The sequence below is a fragment of the Glycine max genome, chromosome 5 (assembly GCF_000004515.6).
Source record: "Glycine max cultivar Williams 82 chromosome 5, Glycine_max_v4.0, whole genome shotgun sequence".
Lineage (NCBI taxonomy): Eukaryota > Viridiplantae > Streptophyta > Magnoliopsida > Fabales > Fabaceae > Glycine > Glycine max.
Genome location: NC_038241.2, coordinates 41079152 through 41099027, shown reverse-complemented (window position 1 = coordinate 41099027; position 19876 = coordinate 41079152). Strand labels below are relative to the sequence as shown.

The 19876-nt window shown below is 34.4% G+C and overlaps 4 protein-coding genes across 5 annotated transcripts in view; 3 read left to right on the top strand and 1 right to left on the bottom strand.

The window, feature by feature from the left end:
• Positions 1-1304, top strand: part of ALMT9 (aluminum-activated malate transporter 9) — a 4670-nt gene extending 3366 nt beyond the window's left edge. Inside the window, exon 5 of the mRNA NM_001357741.1 lies at positions 161-1304. Coding sequence (NP_001344670.1) covers positions 161-868 — 708 coding nt within the window. The 3' untranslated portion in view covers positions 869-1304. The remainder of the gene's footprint in view (positions 1-160) is intronic.
• Positions 1305-2396: 1092 nt separating this feature from the next.
• On the top strand, positions 2397-5766 carry ALMT10 (aluminum-activated malate transporter family protein). The gene is made up of 6 exons (XM_003524333.5): positions 2397-3186; positions 3389-3526; positions 3610-3879; positions 4001-4137; positions 4218-4364; positions 4818-5766. Exons 1-6 carry the CDS (start codon positions 2853-2855, stop codon positions 5520-5522), a joined length of 1731 nt encoding a protein of 576 aa, XP_003524381.1. The 5' UTR covers positions 2397-2852; the 3' UTR covers positions 5523-5766.
• A 4118-nt stretch (positions 5767-9884) lies between these two features.
• Positions 9885-12367, bottom strand: LOC100814172 (cytochrome P450 CYP736A12). The gene is made up of 2 exons (XM_003525211.2): positions 11816-12367; positions 9885-10739 (listed from the first exon to the last, which is right to left on the bottom strand). Exons 1-2 carry the CDS (start codon positions 12365-12367, stop codon positions 9885-9887), a joined length of 1407 nt encoding a protein of 468 aa, XP_003525259.2.
• Positions 11688-18890, top strand: LOC100778326 (DENN domain and WD repeat-containing protein SCD1). 2 transcript variants are annotated; one of them, XM_041015732.1, is made up of 15 exons: positions 11689-12575; positions 14268-14425; positions 14506-14553; positions 15057-15114; positions 15200-15283; positions 15582-15843; positions 15937-16136; positions 16241-16305; positions 16395-16518; positions 16642-16823; positions 16923-16994; positions 17077-17237; positions 17374-17415; positions 17780-17988; positions 18579-18890. In XM_041015732.1, exons 1-15 carry the CDS (start codon positions 12441-12443, stop codon positions 18672-18674), a joined length of 1896 nt encoding a protein of 631 aa, XP_040871666.1. In that variant the 5' UTR covers positions 11689-12440; the 3' UTR covers positions 18675-18890. The 2 variants fall into 2 exon arrangements, 1 of the variants encoding a protein (XP_040871666.1); XR_005891632.1 differs by lacking the exon at positions 18579-18890 and having other exon boundaries at positions 11688-12575; positions 16923-16993; positions 17076-17415; positions 17780-17886.
• Positions 18891-19876: the final 986 nt, after the last annotated feature.

Genomic DNA, 19876 nt, shown 5'->3' with positions numbered 1-19876 from the left:
AGGTTACCAAGATAGCACTTTCTATTTCTCATTTTTACTTTTTCTTGCCTGTTTTCCTGAGTTACTACGTCTGGTCATTTTTATTAGAAACAAGTTTTAATGTAAAATACACTAAGAGTTATTTATACGGGTGTACTGAACTTGCTTTTGTGATACATAGGCCCCAGCTGAGAAGAGACAAGTTTTCCGCAGTGAGCTTCAGAGGGTAGGTTCTGAAGGAGCAAAAGTGTTGCGTGAACTTGGAAACAAAGTTAAAAAGATGGAGAAACTAGGTCGTGGAGACTTGCTGTATGAAGTGCACGAGGCAGCAGAGGAATTGCAACAGAAGATCGATAAAAAATCTTACCTTCTTGTCAATTCAGAGAGCTGGGAAATTGGAAACCACTCAAGAGAAGAGAGTGATCCTCAACAACAAGGCCTCTTTAACATGGACGAAGAAAGAAAAATTCTCGAGTATAAGTCTCTCAGTGAAGCAGTACTTGATCTCAGAACAGTTCAAGTTCCAAATACTTGGGAAGGAAATGTAACTCTAGGCAATAACCCTGGTGTGCCTGCAACCGATGCCTCTGAAAACATGTTCAGGAAAAAGATATATTGGCCTTCTCATATTTATTACAATAAATCGAAATCGGAGGCCGAAGAGGGACAAGAGTCAAAAACTTACGAAAGTGCTAGTGCACTATCTCTAACAACATTTACATCGCTTTTAATTGAGTTTGTAGCAAGGCTTCAAAACCTGGTGGATTCATTTGAGGAATTAAGTGAAGTAGCAAACTTTGTTGACCCCCTTGAGCAACAAGCACCAGTAGCAATAGCATCTCATGGGTTTTGGACCCGGTTGTTTAACTGCTGCAAATTTAAGGACTGAAATATATGGTCTACTCTTCCTTATGTCAACTTGAAATTTAAGGATTGAAACATGGACTTGCTCATGTCAAGAGCACCATCTTGCAGTGTCCGATCGACTAAATGAGAATCTGCATGGTTGATTCTAAATTACTTTGGAAGGATGCTAACTTATGTGGAATATAGATTGTTTGTATTGCGACCTACAAAAATTCAAGATACTCTCCACCGAGATATGATGGTGCATTAGATTGGAACGGTTGGAGGTGATACTTATAAAAATACTGTGATGCTCAAGTCAAGAGGTGACCTACCCAGTGTTTATTGTAATCTATTACCAACAAGTTATTTGAATTTCTAGATAATACTAAGATCGTGTTCTCCTATATTTTTTCGAATTAGTTATCATCCCTTAATATAATAAAGTTAATAGCAGGAATCAAAATTATATTATTTCGTAGATTATGAATCAATATTAAACAAAATTATTTATATTAGAACATTTACAAGAATAAAAATATAGTTGAACATATAAATAAGACTTAAATGAACTTTTGGTGCCAAATGTGAACGTGAAGTTTTATATTATTATGTCAATTTTATGGGTTTGTAAATATGATATGTACATTTCATTAATTTGTTATATCATCAAGAAATTTAATAAAACATATTCATGATTTTTTTATAAACTATATATTTAAATTATTATCTGTTTAAAATAATTAAATTTGGACGTTTTTTCTTATTATTTGGTATCACTTATAGTATTTAAATAATGTAGTACCATGCTGCTCATAACGAGCCACCATTCAAGGCAACACCTGGTGACCTTAGTAGCTACCTTTAACACAATCACATGTATGATCTTCACATGTTTGGTTGAGTAGAAGAGGAGAGGAATGGAAGGAAGAAAGAAGAAATGAAGAGATATTAGAATTCCTACATCGTTTGATTGATAAGTGAAGGGGCGAAGAAATAAAAAAGTAAGAGACTCACCTTTTTTTTAATTTTTTTTCGCAAAATAATGCTGAACTATGTGAAAAAATGTGATTCATTAAAAAATTAGTAGGAGTTGATTTTATGTAGATTTATAATTAGGAAGGAGGGAATAGTTGATAGCATTTAGAATGATTTAAATTTTTATTAAATACAAAATTTGGTTTTACAGAAGTCTAAAGTTCGATTAACGAAAAATATTGTTTAAATATGAGTTTACATGATCAAATTAAAGCCTCTAAAAAATTTAACTTGTTGCATTTTTTAATTTTATTTGATTAATTTTCATTATATTTCTCTTAAACCAAAAACATATATTTCTCCTATGTTTGTTGTGTATTTTCCTTCTTTTTATTTCTCACATGCTTCTTAACTTACTTTTACTCCTTTTATTTTTTTTCTACATGCAAAACACAGTATAAGGATATGCTCGATTTATAGGATGAAAATAGAAACGATGAAATTAAAAGATTTTTTTTAAAATTAAAATATAATACGAATAAACAAGCATAAAATTAGAAAATTTCTCTCTTATCTTTGCCTTCCACGCTGAACCAAGGACAACCTAAATCTAATATGAATAAACAAGTATCCATGTCTTTACTGAAGTCTTCAATAGTCAGCGGACTCCCGATAGAACGCAGTTGTTGTTGTCGACGGGAATTGGGGTTCATCCTATGACGTGTCGAATTCTAAACGACGCAGAAGTCAGGCATCGGATTCTGGTCTGTTCTTTGCTTGTCTGAATGATGTCATGTCTTGTAGTAACTCGTAACCCTCTCCATTTTCGTTCCGAAAGAAAACAAAAGAATTACGACACCGTAAACAAAAATAATATAATAAAGCTTTTGTGCGGATGCAAATAACGCAGTACGGCCAGCCAGCCATCACGAGCCACCATTCAACGCAAATCCTGACAACGTTTTTGTCTATATATCTATATCTATTCCACACACACAGTCACTCCCATCACATGTTAGAACAACATTAGCATTGGTTAGGGACTGAAAATGGGTCCGAAATTGGCGAAAACGGGGTCGTTCCGTCATGGATTGGCGGAGAAGAAGGAGAGGCTTCTGTCGGCGAAGATGCGGCAGGAGGAAGAGGAAGAGGAAGAACGCAGGTGGTGGTGGTCGAAGTGGAACAGTGTGAAACGCGTGGCTGAGAAGGCTTGGGAGATGGGTCGGTCTGATCCAAGGAAGATAATCTTCTCTGCAAAAATGGGACTTGCTTTGACCCTTATTTCCTTTCTCATTTTTCTCAAAGAACCACCCTTCAAAGATATGAGCCGCTACTCCGTCTGGGCCATTCTAACTGTCGTCGTTGTCTTTGAATTCACCATAGGTATAGCTGATGCTCAACTTTATTAATTAATAAAGTATGCTTGTAGTTTGATGGGGCCATTCTTATGGGGACAGAATATAGATATCACAAAACTAATTGAATAATTGACCTGTTGGGCCACCGTTTTAATTGTATATTCCATTGGGTTCAATAAATTCTATTCCTTTTTCATGTTTTCCATTGGGTCTATCAATTAATGCAGGGGCAACTCTGAGCAAAGGGTTTAACAGAGGATTGGGGACCTTGTCAGCTGGAGGACTTGCTCTGGGGATGGCAGAGTTATCAGAATTGGCTGGAGAATGGGAGGAACTTTTAATTATTATAAGCATCTTCACTGTAGGTATGCTTTCACAATCACTTTCCTTTCATATCTTGTTTATGTTATATCCACACAAATGTTCTGACTAGCTTTGTGATTCATAGGATTTTGTGCCACCTATGCAAAGCTCTACCCTACTTTGAAGCCTTATGAATATGGGTTCCGCGTGTTCTTGATCACGTATTGCTTCATTACTGTATCTGGGTATCGAACAGGGGAATTTGTTGATACAGCTATAAATAGATTTTTGCTCATTGCACTTGGTGCTGCTGTATCTTTGGGAATAAATATCTGTATATACCCCATCTGGGCTGGTGAGGATCTGCATAATCTTGTCACAAAAAATTTCATGGGTGTTGCAACATCTTTGGAAGGTATTCTACATCATCACATTTCATTTCCAGTTACTACCATTTAGTTTGTAAGTTTGTTGCTTCTCAAACTTGCTTGTATAATTCTGTTGAGTTTTTGTTTTCTTTCTTTTTTTCTTTTCAGGTGTTGTCAATCATTACCTTCAGTGTGTTGAATATAAGAAGGTGCCATCTAAAATTCTTACTTACCAAGCTTCTGATGACCCAGTTTACAATGGCTACAGATCGGTTGTAGAATCTACAAGTAAAGAGGATTCACTGGTATTGTCTACTTTTTTCTCTGGTTTATGAATATATGTTGGTCATCATTTTGACTCATTCTCACGTGCTGGTGATTGAAGATGGGATTTGCTGTCTGGGAACCACCACATGGTCGTTACAAAATGCTCAGATATCCATGGAAGAATTATGTGAAATTAAGTGGGGCTCTAAGGCATTGCGCATTTATGGTCATGGCCATGCATGGATGCATACTTTCTGAAATACAGGTATTTATTGTCTGAACTTTTTGGCAATGGTTGTTGGTAGAAAACCTTGAAACTTTTGTTTTTCATTATGACGAGACAGATGAATATTGAATAGTCATTGCTTAAATGAAGCTTTTATCATGGCAATCCGTTTGTCTTTCTGTTGTGAAGCAATCTTTAAATCATATCAGTATTACTGGGTATTGTTGCCAAATACTATTTCAGGTTCCACAGCCCTTGTATCAGTTCTTATTTTTCAACCTACTTTTCATCATGAATACGGGATTTGTGACAAAAAATCTCAGCCCTTTATTTTTCCTTGAGACTAATGTCGTGGTCTTCAAACTCTCAAACTAACAGCATCATGATCATGGCATTCCAAATGAACCAACTTTTTTTTTGTCCAGATATAGAATGTTTCCAATTGTTAGATATTTTTGCGTGTATTGAAAATCCTTTTGTGATAATACATAGGCCCCAGCTGAGAAGAGACTAGTTTTCCGCAGTGAGCTTCAGAGGGTAGGTTGTGAAGGGGCAAAAGTGCTACGTGAACTTGGAAACAAAGTTAAAAAGATGGAGAAACTAGATACGGGAGACTTGCTGTATGAAGTGCACGAGGCAGCAGAGGAATTGCAACAGAAGATTGATAAAAAATCTTACCTTCTTGTCAACTCCGAGAACTGGGAAATTGGAAACCGCCCAAGAGAGGATCAGGAGACTGCTCTTCAACAACAAGGCCTCTTTAACATGGATGAAGAAAGAAAATTTCTTGAGTACAAGTCTCTTAGTGAAGCAGTACTTGATCTCAGAACAGTTCAAGTTCCAAATACTTGGGAAGGAAATGTAAGCCTAGGTGATAGCCCTGCTGAGACTGCAACCGATGCCTCTCAAAACATGTTTAGGAAACAGATATCTTGGCCTGCTCATATTTACAACAAATCAAATCCCGTAGCCAAAGAGGGTCAAGAATCAAAAACTTACGAAAGTGCTAGTTCGCTATCTCTCACAACATTTACGTCGCTTCTTATTGAATTTGTAGCAAGGCTTCAAAACCTGGTGGATTCATTTGAGGAATTAGGTGAAGTAGCAAACTTTGTTGATCCACTTGAGCAACAAGCACCAGTAGCATCTCGTGGATTCTGGGCCAGGTTGTGTAACTGCTTCAAATTCAAGGACTGAAACATGCACTGGCCCATGTCAAGTCAAGCCTTGCAGAGTAGAGCTCCTAAATTAGAATATGCATCACTGAGTCTGATTCTGTGAATGTTACTTTGGAGGGTTGCTAACTTCGTTCCCATCCTTTGTGGAATGTGGATTGGTTGTAATGAGATCACTTTTGTATCCGAGAATGCGGGTGTTAATTGAACTCTCATTTTTTGTACTGGTTGAAATTTTGATGAAATTTGCAAGTAATGCATAAAAATCGTTTGTATATTTTTCTACAGCAATCTTTAAAACCACATCAAATAATTAACGCCTCTACATTTTTTATTTTAAAAAGTTATACAGATATCTCCGAGTAATGCATAAAAACCGTTTGTATATTTTTCTTTTAGATTAAATATTAACTATAGATTTACCGCCACATTATGGAAGCATAAATTAACTATAAAATTGGTTTAGTAAGTCAACATATAACATATTGTTGGTTTAGTCTTCTTGATTTAGAATGTAAATATTGTAACCTCTCTTAATCTACAGAGTATACTCCGAAATTTAAAAATCTCAGCGATTTAGCAATGTATACTACATTGACATGGAAAAAGAAATCACAGATCAAGCATATATATATATATATATATATATATATATATATATATATATATATATATATATATATATATATATTTCGTGTAACAATAATATAAGTATTATTACAAGTGCCTTAGAAAGAGTACATTTAAATGAGATTGTTTCTTCTTATGATATTTTTTATATATCATTTATTTTTTCTTAGAATTAGTCACAAATATCCTATCTTACAATTTATTTTGTCAATACTGAAAAGATAGGTTTTCTACCATTCTTTTATGCATACAAAGATCTATACACACTATGTTATTTTACACCTTGGGAGAGAAAAAAGAAAAATATAAATATAATAAATGATATAATTTGATAAAATGAGAAAGTTAAAAAGAAAAAAAATGATTGTCAAATAAATATTTGTGATATATGCATGTCCATATATAATTATCTCGTTTATACTTGATAACTGCTAAATTATATTTTGATAATAGAAAACGAAGCAAAGTTGTCTTTAAAATGATTATTTAGCAGTTATTTGTGCTTAAATGTTAAAAAATTGATGTTTCGTTGAATTTTGGCCGCAGATATAAAAACTGAAGGTGTTATAAGCAAAAAAGTACGAAATAACAAAGAATAAATCAGAAATGGCTTAGCCTAGCATCTCGCTTAGCGCGCAGCTCACCCTAAGCGAGACAGGCGCTAAGCGAGACGTTAACCACGAGAGTCAAAACTCGTGCTCAACGCACAACAAAAACAGAACCCGCTAAGCACGATTTGAACGCGCTAAGCGAGGAGAGTTGTGTTAAGCGAGTTTACAAAGGTTCAAAGCCCACTTCAACAACTATAAATAGAGTCTGGCCAAGGAGAAACACACACCGAGTCTTAGAGCACTCTCACTTCTACCTAGAACTCTTACTCTCTTCTCTCTTTTGTATCTATTCTTTCTTTCCCCCCTCTTACTATAAAACCCTCTTATGGCCATGAGTGGCTAATCCCCTAGTTAGGTCTGACAGGCCTAAAAAGTTAAGCGATATATGGTGTACTTCAGATTTATCAATGCAAAAGGATTCCTTTCCAGGTTTTTCTATTCTATGATCTTTTCTGTTTTATCTTGCATTTTTCATCTTTAGATTCTTTTGGGGGTTAGATGTTTGGGAGAGGGTAACTTCTAAAAGATTTAAAGAAAAGATGTAGAAATTAATTTTAGAAGTTAGATGCTCAGGAGATGGTAACTTCTAATAGAACAATAAAGAAAAGATATCATAAGGAAATTATTGCTAGACATAAAATGATAACTTTATGTCCACACATTTAGCAAACATCTAGAATTTATTCTTCATGCATTTTATTTATTGAGTCTTTTCAAAGAAATTTGAGAGATAGATAAATAAAATAGGTTTGTCATCAAGAGACATGAGGGACAAGTAAATGGATAGATGTAGGTAGAATAGATCCAATTAAATTGATAAAGAAAAACCATAAATTTATACATCCTAGGCCAACAAGGCATGCCAAGTCTTAACATTCGCATTTCATTGAATTTCTTTCTTTAAATAATCTACTTTAATTCTCTTGCTTTTTAGTACTCCTTTTAATCGTTTCCTATTCTTCCTTCTATCTCTTTCTCTATTAATTCTTCACTTATAAATTGAAAAGTATCCAAGATAAGTACAATACAAAATCTTTGTGGAATTCGATACTCAAACTTTTGAGATTTTATTACTTAAACATTTGATACACTTACCAAACGCCTAACTATACTTATGTCAAGTATTACATGTGTGATATGTTGCATGTGTTTTATCCTTACACTCACCACGTCTATGTTTTAGTTTGGTTTCAATTTTTAATTTATTTAATTTAAATTATCTATAACAATACTATTTGAAGGTTTTAATGAAGTAATTGATTTTTTATTTCTAAAATTAAAAATATTTTCCAATTAAAATCTTTAAATATGTTTTTTTTTATCTAAATATTAAAGGATCTATGAAATTTTTTGGATATGAAATGAAATAATTTTAAAAGTTTGAAATTAGTGAAATTGAATAAAAATGGAAGATTTTGTAGTATGTTAAATTTAGATTTCACTGTAATTACATACGACTAAGTTATTGATTTCGCTAGTGTACCACCATTTGTAACAAAAACCACCACAAGAAATGACAATGTTTAGCAATAATAAAACCGTAACATTTGATAAAGAGAAAATACAAGACCCTGACTAAATAAAAAAGTTAAAGAACTAAATTGGAATAAAAATAAAGTTGTACAATATTATGAACGGAGCTCCTCATCCCCAATTTAGTTGTTAAACCTAAACTATCAACCATCTCTCCTCTGCTGATCTTATTAGGTTAGGTCCCCTGTATCCGATCTATGGCACTCTATCAGCAAAGGAGGGAGCGAAAGTAATGGTATTTGCCTTTGCAGCACTTAGTGAAAATGGAACTCTGCCAGCTTTATCATCTAGTTAGCTAGTCACTCTTTTCCTAGTCTTAGCTAGTCTCATTTTTCTTTGACTTCTTGTAAGGATTCAAATACTAATTTTACTTACTAAATTAATCATTAAAATGATGAAAATAATAGCAATAATAAATGATTATCATTATTAATCATAATAATAATAATTATTAAAATGTTGAGAAATGTTATAAAATGTGTGTGGCATATTAAAATCTTGTGTGTGTAGATATAGATGGCCTAGTGGTCGTAAAAGAAGAAAAAAAAAGCGAAATTATTTTCAAAAAAATAAAAAGTGTACTTAATCTGTTTATCTTGTTTCAGAGGCTGATATCAAGCATTGCAACCTACGGCTTGGCTTCACAAGGTTGCGGAGAAAGTACAGAGTATGGCGAGGGCTGTGTTTTTGGAGGAGATTTTAACTCTGACTAATAAAAATTGTAGAATGACCCATGCATTTAGATTTAGAAAACCATGAGCTCCTAAATTCATTTACAAAAGGAAGGGAGACATATGTACTAATTCGCGAAGAACTTTCTCCGAACTGCCATGGCTGAAATATGTGTCAATTATTTGTGACTGTCAAGATTGTGAGATTTCAAATATTACTAGTTGTTGTCTGCTCTTTAGAATGCCTTCACTAAATGAGAAAGATATAAACAAAATGAAGATGCCTCTAACCACCAAAAGCAAAAACAGAAGACAAAGGCAAAAACTGTTGAACAATGGATGGCATTTCAATCAGCATCCAAGTCTGCTAAATCATAATCCAAGCTCAGCTCAGTCCACTATTTTCCTAGAGAATTATTTAGCGAATCAGTGTAAATGAGTAAAGAAGCAATACTGGAACACGAGTAATAATTTGAGAGAGAGGACGAAGAAATTCAGGGCTGGGAAAATCATCAGGGCATGAAAATATGTAGGAATTGTAATCAGTAACCAAACGAGTACTGGAACACGGACATTGTTAAAAATTAAATCGAGGATGAACTCACAAAAGCAGTGAATATCAACCAGATTCACGCATTCAAACAGCTCAGATGCAAAAGTAGAAAATGCACAAAATGAATCCAAAAGTAGAAAGCATGTAGAATCACTAACCAAAACTTGGCAGGAAAACGTTCAATTATACAGTAGCAGCGATGAAAGTGGGGTTTTCACGGTGGCAGAAGCCTCAAGAAGCAGTATATTTCACCCATATATATTTTGTGCGACAATAATATATTTTACAAGTAGATTATATAGAGTTGTCGAAAAAGTTATGAAAGAGAAAAGTAGGACAACTAAATTATAGTTTGGAACCATATCATGTTTTACCTCAAACTAAAATCATTTTGATTCATTACAAGCTTCCCTGAAAAGACGATACTTGGGCACAGCAATCAAGTGCTTGACTCTCGGTATTGAGAGGCCAAACTTCTCACTCATGTCCAACTCACCTGGGGTCATACCTCCTGGAAGTTCCCAACTAAAGCAATGTACTAATTGAGCGACAACAATTTTAACTGTTGCTAAGCCTAAGTGTATTCCAGGGCATCCCCTTCGACCAAAACCAAATGGTATATATTGGAGGTCAAGTCCTCGAAAGTCTAAATTTTTATTGATGAATCTCTCTGGATAAAATACTTCAGCATTATCAGACCATATCTTGGAATCTCTTCCCATTGCCCATATGTTTATGATGATTCTTGATTTTTTCTTTAAGAAATAACCCTGAACCATAGCATCCTCTGTTGACTCTCGGGGGACTAATGGTCCAGGAGGGTATAATCTCAAGGTCTCCTTGATCACAATATCCAAGTAACTTAACTTTGCCAAATCATTTTCCTCCACCATTTTGTCCCTCCCAACCACATTATCCAGCTCATCTTGAAGGTTTTTCATCACTCTTGGATGCCTTAGGAGCTCGGAAAATGTCCACTCTACAACAGTTGCAGAAGTTTCAAATGCCCCAGCAATCATATCCAAGAGTATAGCTTTAATGTTAGTTTTATCAATGATGTGATTTTGTTCATCATAGGGATCGATAGGCTGGTGCATCAGCGAGAGTAATATGTCTATGAAGTCCCTATGTCTATGGTGCTGTTCATTTTGTACATCTGAACCGTGTTCGTGCTCCTTGATTATCTTTTCCATAACTTCGTCAAGTGCTTTACTAATTCTCTTGTAACTTCGATTTAATCCCTGACAGTTACAAGTTAAATTACTTATAGAGATTGAAAATAACAATGAATTTTCATGCTCAAATTCAGGACAAGCAGCTCCCTTGCAAAGAGCAACTCGCTCAAGTCCTGCATCTAATCTCCCATCATCACTTTAGTTCCAAACTTGTCAAAATTCATTCATTTAAATCTTTTTCCACTTCCTTTTCTATGGTTGTTTGGCGGTAGAAAAGAAGATTAAAGTGAGTAATGTTTTCCATAGTTAGGGACCAAAGTGACAATTTTGTGAATCAAATTCAAATGCTAAACTGAGAGTTCAATAGACATTAAATTGTTTCAAGGTATATCAGTTTGAGTGGGTAGATATTTTAGAAGTTACTACCTTCATCTCTTCGTACCTTTTTTTACTTGTCTCGTTTTATAAGATTTTCTTTTTGTTTGGTGTATTAATTATTTATTTCCTATAATATTCTTAATTAATTACATCTTCTCTTATTAGAAATGAAGAATAAAAGAAGACACATTAATTAATTAGGTGAGAAATAATTAAGTAGAGAGAGAAATAAAGGATAATTTTAAAAGAGTAGTATAAATTATTGATAAATTTAAATATGATTAATAAAATTAACTACTTTTATTAAAATATTTAAATTAATCGAAAATGTCTTATATATAAGAATGAAAGTAGTAGAATATAATATATTCAAAATTACAAAATCATGTTAAATAAGGTGGGAGAAGCATTTTCAAAAATTTTAACCAAAAGAGAGAGTATATTAGAAAATATGACCCTAGTATCTAGGGAGATATTTTAATATACCTTGAACGTAGTTAATAAAGGCTTAGGGGTGAAATCTTTTTGAACTTAATTTCATGCTATAGGAGAAATTACAAAACCTACACAGCTACACTTGACTGAGTGGACCTAGGCTTTGTTTGAATAATTTCTCGAAACTTGTACACTTCCAACAGTTAAATGAAAGAAGTAATGGGAATAAATTGATTCCAACTTTGTGAAAAGGTCTATTTGCCATGCCAGTAACTTACGGCAGAAAAGATATTAATTGCAACGCAAGTGTGGTTGGGTTATTTATATACCTGAAGATCGAAAGCTCGAAGCCAAGGCACATAATCTGATAGATTAAACGCGCCAGTAAGATTCATTGCATTCTGAATCAACCCCTTCAAATCAAACTCGTCATGCTTGCTACTCCCCAACACCATCTTGTACACAATTTCCTCCACAACGTTGTGCACCACCTCGCTAAGATCCACAACGACCTCGCCTTCTTTCGCTGCGGCGGATTCTTGGAGCGACTTCACGGCCAGCTCCAGCTCCCTCTTCCTCAAGGGCGCGAAGGAGTCCACCTTTGAGGCGGTCAGAAGCCGGAGCGTGCACACTTTCCTCATGTATCGCCAGTAGGGACCATACTCCGAGAACGCCAAGCCCTTGGAGCCGTAGCCGAAGTACTTGGAGGCTTCGAGCCTTGGACGGCTCGCGAAAACGGCGTCGTGTGCTTTGAGAAAGTCTTCTGCGGCCTCTGAGGAGGAGACCACCACGTGTGGGACCTGTCCGAGGCGTAGGGACATGATGGGTCCGTATCGATGGGCCAAGGCCTCCAGGGTGCGGTGTGGGAGCTTCCCCAGCATGTGCAGGTTACCGATCACCGGCAAGGCCGGTGGACCTGGCGGGCCATCTTTGCTCTGATTTCGACGCAGGAAGATGATGGAGAGAATGAAAATTATGAAGGTTGAAAGGAGGAGGAGGAGGAGGAGGAGAGGGGGGGTTGAAGGATACATGCTTGATCGATCGTATGATTCTGGGAAGAAGAGATTGCTTGTGCTTCTGTTAATCACGGTACACCGTTGACTAAAGCAATATTTTAATTTCCAACACCACGAGAGTTAATAATGAGATTAAAAGTCAGTTTGTTTTTAAAAAAACCTTTATTTTAATCAAATAAAAAGTTTTATGTTTTTCTAATGTATTTATCTAAATAATTTTTAATTAAAATTAATAGTTTTTATTTATTTATTTTAAGAAACAAATTTTATTAATCCAACCAAATGAAAATTTTAATTTTAACTTAATATTGATGCATGATATGTATCATGATTCTGTGCAATAAACTACGTTCAAGTATATTTAGAGAAGTCATCAATATAAATGTAAAAGTTTGTACCAAATCTCATGATCCTTGAAGTTGAAGGTAAAAAACATCAAGTTTCATGAGAAGCCACATTCGATGTGTGGCTTGGAAATTAAAATTACGGCTATTTAAGTGTGTCTTAGTAAGTGGTGTTTGGGTTTTACCAATAGTTGGATAAAAGTAAATTGGATCGTCCATTAGAGGCCTAGGACATGATCATTTTAATAAAAAGATTCAACTCAAACAGTTTCTTTTTGTTAAATAAGTTAGGCCATATAGGCTTAAAAAAGATTATTAAGTTTGATGGACAGATCTAATGAGTAATAATATTTTTTAATACCAATTATTATTATTAATATAGTATATAACATTATAGTTATTCTAATGAAATTACAAAGTTAATTTAGATTTAATTCTTATAAATATAAATAGATAATAATAGAAAGAATGAGTTCTGTTGTTTTTGGTGGAGCTTTACAAACTACACAATAACACTAAAAGATATACAATAACAAGAATAATTTACTTTTCTAATAACTAGTACTTGCTCGTGCATATGCATGGGTGGCTCACACTTTTATAATAATTCCTATAACCATGTACAGTTAATGTATATTATTTTTTTTTCTCTGTATAATAAAAGATAAATTAATCCTTTAAAGAAAATAATTAATATTAAGTTAGTATTTTTCTCTCATCTTAACTCTTTCGTAAAAATATAAATATGACAATATTTCAAGTTTCACAAAAATCGTTTCAGTAACATACATAACCATTAACTATGACTTGAAGTTTAATGTTTATTTTATTTTCAGTAACATACAAGCAACCTGTTGCCTCACTTCCCCTTCCTCGTAGAAAAATTCCCCAACAAACTATTGTTGCCTCCATAATTCATGGGATTGTATTTTTATGTTTGGCCTTTGAATACTGGTATCCCAACAGTATCTCAATTGTCTCACTGTAATACATAATTGAAATCCTTACTCTTTTTTCAGTTACAAATTGGTCTAGCTTTCAAAGTATTAAGTATTGGCTTAAATACACATTTTATCACCCCATTTTTATAGAAAATTCAATATAACTCCTTTGGTTTCAGTTACGGCAATGTTGACTTTCAAGTTTTCAAACCAATGTAATCAAGTCCAATTATTAATATGCCTATACTTCAGGAAATGATGAGCTAGAACCATTTCACTTATGTGGTGCCAAAATGAGGTTATACTTGGAAAAGAGTGACTCCTCTTAGGTCATGAGTTACCATTCATTTGAGACAATGAATAATTGTGTGTATATATATTTGTTATGGTAACTTTTCCCTTATTTCTAATTGAGTAAATTTTTTTTAAGAAAAATATTTCTTAATTTTCTTGTCTCTTTTTGAATTTGTTTATTTTCAGCTTAAAACGGCTATTAATCGTGCAACATCACGGAATGACTTGTTGACCATTAGAGATGCTCTTGAAGTTTCTTCTGATATGTATAAGAAAGATAGCAATAATGTGCCGGACTACATCCAACGTCATCTTATCTCTTTATCTATTTGGGAGGAATTACGGTATTACATGTATTATTTCTTCATGATTTCAGTATCTGGAATTTGTAGAGTTAAACTTAGTTCATGCACTTCCCTTGCAGATTTTGGGAAGGATATTTTGACTATTTAATGGAGCAATCTTCAAACAAGTAAGGATTTTTATTTTCATTTAATTTTCCTTTGATTTTCTTCTGTTTCTTTTTATAAACAGACTCCTCATTCTCTACCTTATGGTATCTTTTCTGCCCTCATAAATGTTATCTTCTTTTATCCTCATAAATATCTTTTCTGATGGGTTAACTATTAGTATGAGAACTCTTAGAGAGACAAGACTAAGGAATTCCTATAAGGATAGGATTACACCAAGGCTCAGCCTTGAGTCATTACTTGTTTAATTTAGTCGTGGATGTGCTTCCCATAGACATACAACAAACCTGTTTAAATTACATGCAGGTACCCATTTAGATATTCATGGCAGATTTTACCTGCGTATACGGATTTTTTTGCCATCCCTATGTGTCACAAATATAAGAACAATTACAAGAATATACAGTTACATAATTATGACAATGTTATCTGACCAACTTGCAATATTACTATAATAATAATTACATATTTCCAACTTGTTTATGGATTTGCATTTTTTTACCAGGTCTGCCAACTATGCATCTTTGGTGACAGCTCAGCTTGTTGTGTTGGCATCACACATGGTATTGTTTTGGCTATTCATGTGCTTGAATTGCATTGAAGTCAAGTTGTATCTTTTTGTGTTTTTAATACTTTGCCTGCATGAAGGCTGGGCTGGGACTTCCTGATAATGATGCTTGGTACATGATCGAAACAATTGCAGAGAGGAATAGCATCGGATCCAAGCAATTTGTAAGTTAATGCTATTTTTGTCTCTGGAAAAATCCTAGTCATGAAAATTATGGGACACTATAATTTTGGTCTCTGCAATAAATCATCCAGAGTGCTACATTTTTTTATTGTATAGTCAGTGTTAATGGTCAGTGGCCACTATAACAATCATACGAGTTCTCTCTCTTGTGAATGCTCCTTTGTTTATGCAATATATAGTTATGTATTAGTTTAAATATTTGTCTTGATTCTATGTGATTGAAAATTTGGGCTCACATAATGAATTATTGCTGAATCATTCCTCATGTGATTGATTCAGATAAAGATCAGAGGGTTCTTGTCTCATATCCAGCAATTACACAATGGATACTGGGGAATCACCTCAATGAAGGCACAGTCTGTGTTATTACTTGCACTGCCATCCCCGCATTCTAAAGATACCAAAGATGAGAACCAGCAACCCTCTGAGGCAACTGGTGTTGGTAGAAACTGGGTGCAGAGTATGTTCAGCCGAAATAAAACAACTAGATCCAGCTCATTTAGTCACGTTCATAGATGGACGTCTGATGGAGGAAACTCAGGTACTTAGTTCTTGAATGAACTGCCAGTATCATTAAGTTTTGATTCTTCAATAAACTGTCAAATCACTTTCTTCTACTTCTTTATAATTCTAGCTACAAATGAGAATGGGACTCCTCGCAAACAAGATCTGTCAAGTGGTGGCCAGAAAAAGCTTCATACCAATGTCCGCATACTTAGGGGTCATAATGGTGCCATTACTGCTCTCCATTGTGTTACAAAAAGAGAAGTGTGGGATTTGGTCGGTGATCGTGAAGATGCTGGTTTCTTTATTAGTGGAAGCACAGACTGCTCAGTAAGTTTCAATATCTATCATATGGAATTACCTGGTACTGAGTTGTTTCATTGCCTTCTGGTACCCAGAATGAGGTGATATGCTGTTCATGTGCAAATATGCAGGTTAAGATCTGGGATCCTAGTCTTCGTGGTTCTGAACTCAGGGCAACTTTAAAAGGGCATACTAGGTTCTTCCTCTCACTCATCAAATTTCCTGTATGGTTTTCAACATCTTTGAATAAGTAATGTGTAACCTTGCTTCTGTCTTTAAATGTAGAACCATCCGTGCCATAAGTTCAGATAGGGGGAAGGTGGTGTCAGGATCTGATGATCAGTCTGTTTTGGTGTGGGATAAGCAAACAACTCAACTTCTAGAAGAGCTTAAAGGCCATGATGGACCGGTATTTTTTACTTTAAAAATATTTGGTTTGTTCTACTATAAACAGTATAGGTGTTGTAAATTCGTTACAAATATACAGAAAGGATAATTGAAACTTAATTCAGACAGCCAACCAACCATGTAGGTCAGCTGTGTGCGCATGCTTTCTGGGGAGCGTGTGTTAACTGCATCCCATGATGGCACTGTGAAGATGTGGGATGTAAGAACAGATAGATGTGTTGCAACTGTTGGTCGTTGCTCTAGTGCTGTTCTATGCATGGAATATGATGACAATGTGGGAGTCTTGGCTGCTGCTGGAAGAGATGTGTATGTTAAAAAAAAAATTGAGACTGAGTTTTCCTCATGTGATTTAGATATTTGTCATACATTATTTATCTAATGTCTAACCTGCTGCTTGTACCACAGGGTTGCTAACATATGGGATATCCGTGCTAGTAGGCAGATGCATAAACTTTCAGGACATACACAATGGATACGCTAAACAAGGAAAAACATGCATTCTTACTCATTTACAAATGTAAACAAATAATACATGATCATATACAAAAACAAAATGCAGGTCCATAAGAATGGTTGGTGACACTGTGATTACTGGTAGTGATGATTGGACGGCAAGAGTATGGTCTGTTTCTCGAGGAACATGTGATACTGTCTTAGCATGCCATGCTGGACCAATATTATGTGTTGAGTATTCTTCTTTAGATAGAGGAATAATTACAGGTGCTTCATCTCCAATTTTTTGCTATGCTGCCATTTGATATCTTTTATTTTGTTGGTTCTTGGACTTGCTTGAAGAGAAATTTCCGCCATGCTTTTTATATCCAGTGCTTACTAAAATGTTAAATTTCCATTCCAGGGTCCACTGATGGCCTGCTACGTTTTTGGGAAAATGATGATGGTATGGCAGTCCCTTCATTGTTGCATATATTTTCATTCTTGACATTTTGCTTCTGTTTGATTTGGGTAAAATACAAACTATAAGGTCGCAATATGTTAAAGAATTTTCCCTAGTGTAGCTTACCCTGCTGTTATTCATTAAACTAAATGTCTCATTGTATAATACTATCTGTTGTATTTCTACTCCACCTATACAGTGTCTTAATCTTAGCGCAAATTAAAGCAAATCAATTTTATAAGAAATGCATAAGTTTATATGTCATAAGCTAGAATGTTTTAGAGTTGGTGTTATGCCCATGCAATTCTTCTCTGCAAAGTCACAAGGCATTCGAGATCACCTGGTAACATACTCATTGGCTGTGCAGGAGGTATACATTGTGCAAAAAATGTAACAATTCACAATGCTGCCATATTATCTATCAATGCTGGGGAGCACTGGTTAGGCATTGGAGCAGCTGATAATTCTTTGTCACTCTTTCACCGGCCCCAAGAAAGACTTGGTGGTTTTTCTGGCACTGGGTCCAAGATGGCTGGTTGGCAGCTTTACAGAACACCACAGAAAACAGTTGCTATGGTATGTAGTTTATTGCCTCTTTTGTTCATATAATTCCATGTATATATTGCTCCCTCATGCCCCTAAAATAGTTATTGTTCAAGATTAAGTTCTGTTTTTTCTGGTGAATTTTCAAGATAATTGTTCTGTTATGATATTTTTTGCCTCCCAGATAAACTTTATTGCCTGGCTCATGCACAAATTTCCTTCATGTAACTACTATCACAGTATCTTAACTACAGTTCCTGTTATTTTTTGGGGTGTTATTAATATTTGATACAAATAATTAGTTTTGGAGAACTTGTCTACGTAAGCTAATTTTTCTTCTTCTTTTTCTTTAAGATAATAACTATTCAGTACTGATATTAAATAATTAAATATCTTTCAATTTCTTCTGGCTTAAATTTAATTTTTCTTTTCTTTTCTTTATGAAATTATGGCTTACTGTAAACTATTACTGATTATTTGAATAGGCATCAGTTACTTGATAACACTTTTTTGCCAGCTAACGGTGCATACATGGCTGGAGAATGTTATTTTATGCCTGTTGTTATGTCCATTTGTTATTGGTTGTTTTCCTGGGTTGATTTTGGCCGTATTATGACATCCAGGTTAGATGTGTTGCTTCAGACTTGGAAAGGAAAAGGATATGCAGCGGTGGTCGCAATGGGCTTCTAAGGCTGTGGGATGCAACTATTAATATTTGAGCTTGATCGTTAAATGCATGTTCACGTTTGTAAATTCTAACAATTTTATAGGTGAAAAACAAGGTACTTAATGAACAGGGGGGTTCTCCAATATTTTTTGTTTTATTTCCCTTATAGTATATAATGTGCAAGATATGTCTGATGAGTCCAACTTGTGAACAATTGTAATTTTGTGGTTAGAGGTTTCTGTATCCTGAATGTACAGACTGCTACGAAGAACAAGTTTTGTTAGTGTGTGGATAGATTTAGATTTAATGTCTACCATTAAAGCCTCAATTGATGTTGCAATGACCGTTATGTTTACTTCCACATATCAAGATTCTCGGTATGCTTGATAAATTGGAAAAATGATAAAACAAATTTCCTGAACTTCTTATGGTCCTTTTCTCGATCTTCTTCCTCGCTACTTCAAAGCATGAAAGTGTCACAATGCACAAGTTTGATGCATCTAATAAGAGGTGTATATTAAAGTGTTAATTCTTTAATTGAAACCATTTACCAATAAATATTATAAAAGGACTTAGGCGAACGTGATTCCTGCGTTTTAAATTTTGATGCCAAGGCCACGTTTTTGGGGAATAAACACGAGCATAAAAGATAAACCCTAAAATGCGCAAAATCCTAAAATGAAGTGTCAAGAAAAGAAATAGATAATATGCAACAAAACAAAACCGCCAGTCGCTGTTGCTAGAGGTCGAACCCAAGTTACCTGCGTGACAGGTAAAAATACGTACCACTATATTACATATCCTTATTATTAGTTTAGTTCAACAGAAATTTAAAATAATAAGTCCTATGCATTACTATTAACCTGCAAAATACTAATTTGTTCCAAAGTTATCAAAAAATATATATATATATATATATAAGTGATAGTGAAATGAGCACTATATTTTCAAATTTGATAATATTACATGCCTTTTTTTATTACTTGCAATTTTTCTTTTCTTAAAAGGTTAGCTTCTTTTTTTTTTTAAGAAATGTTAGCTTTGATGCCTTATTAAGATAACGTTTTTCATTTTTATACGCATGAATTATGCTTTATTCTTTTGTTTATTTTATTTCAATATTACCGATAGCATTTGATTATGTCACCATTGCCTATAATGCAAATCATGTTCACCTATATCCCGTAACTTTTTCTATATATTTATGGAATATGAATTACGTAAAAGAAATGTTTCTATATAAAAGGAAGAGTG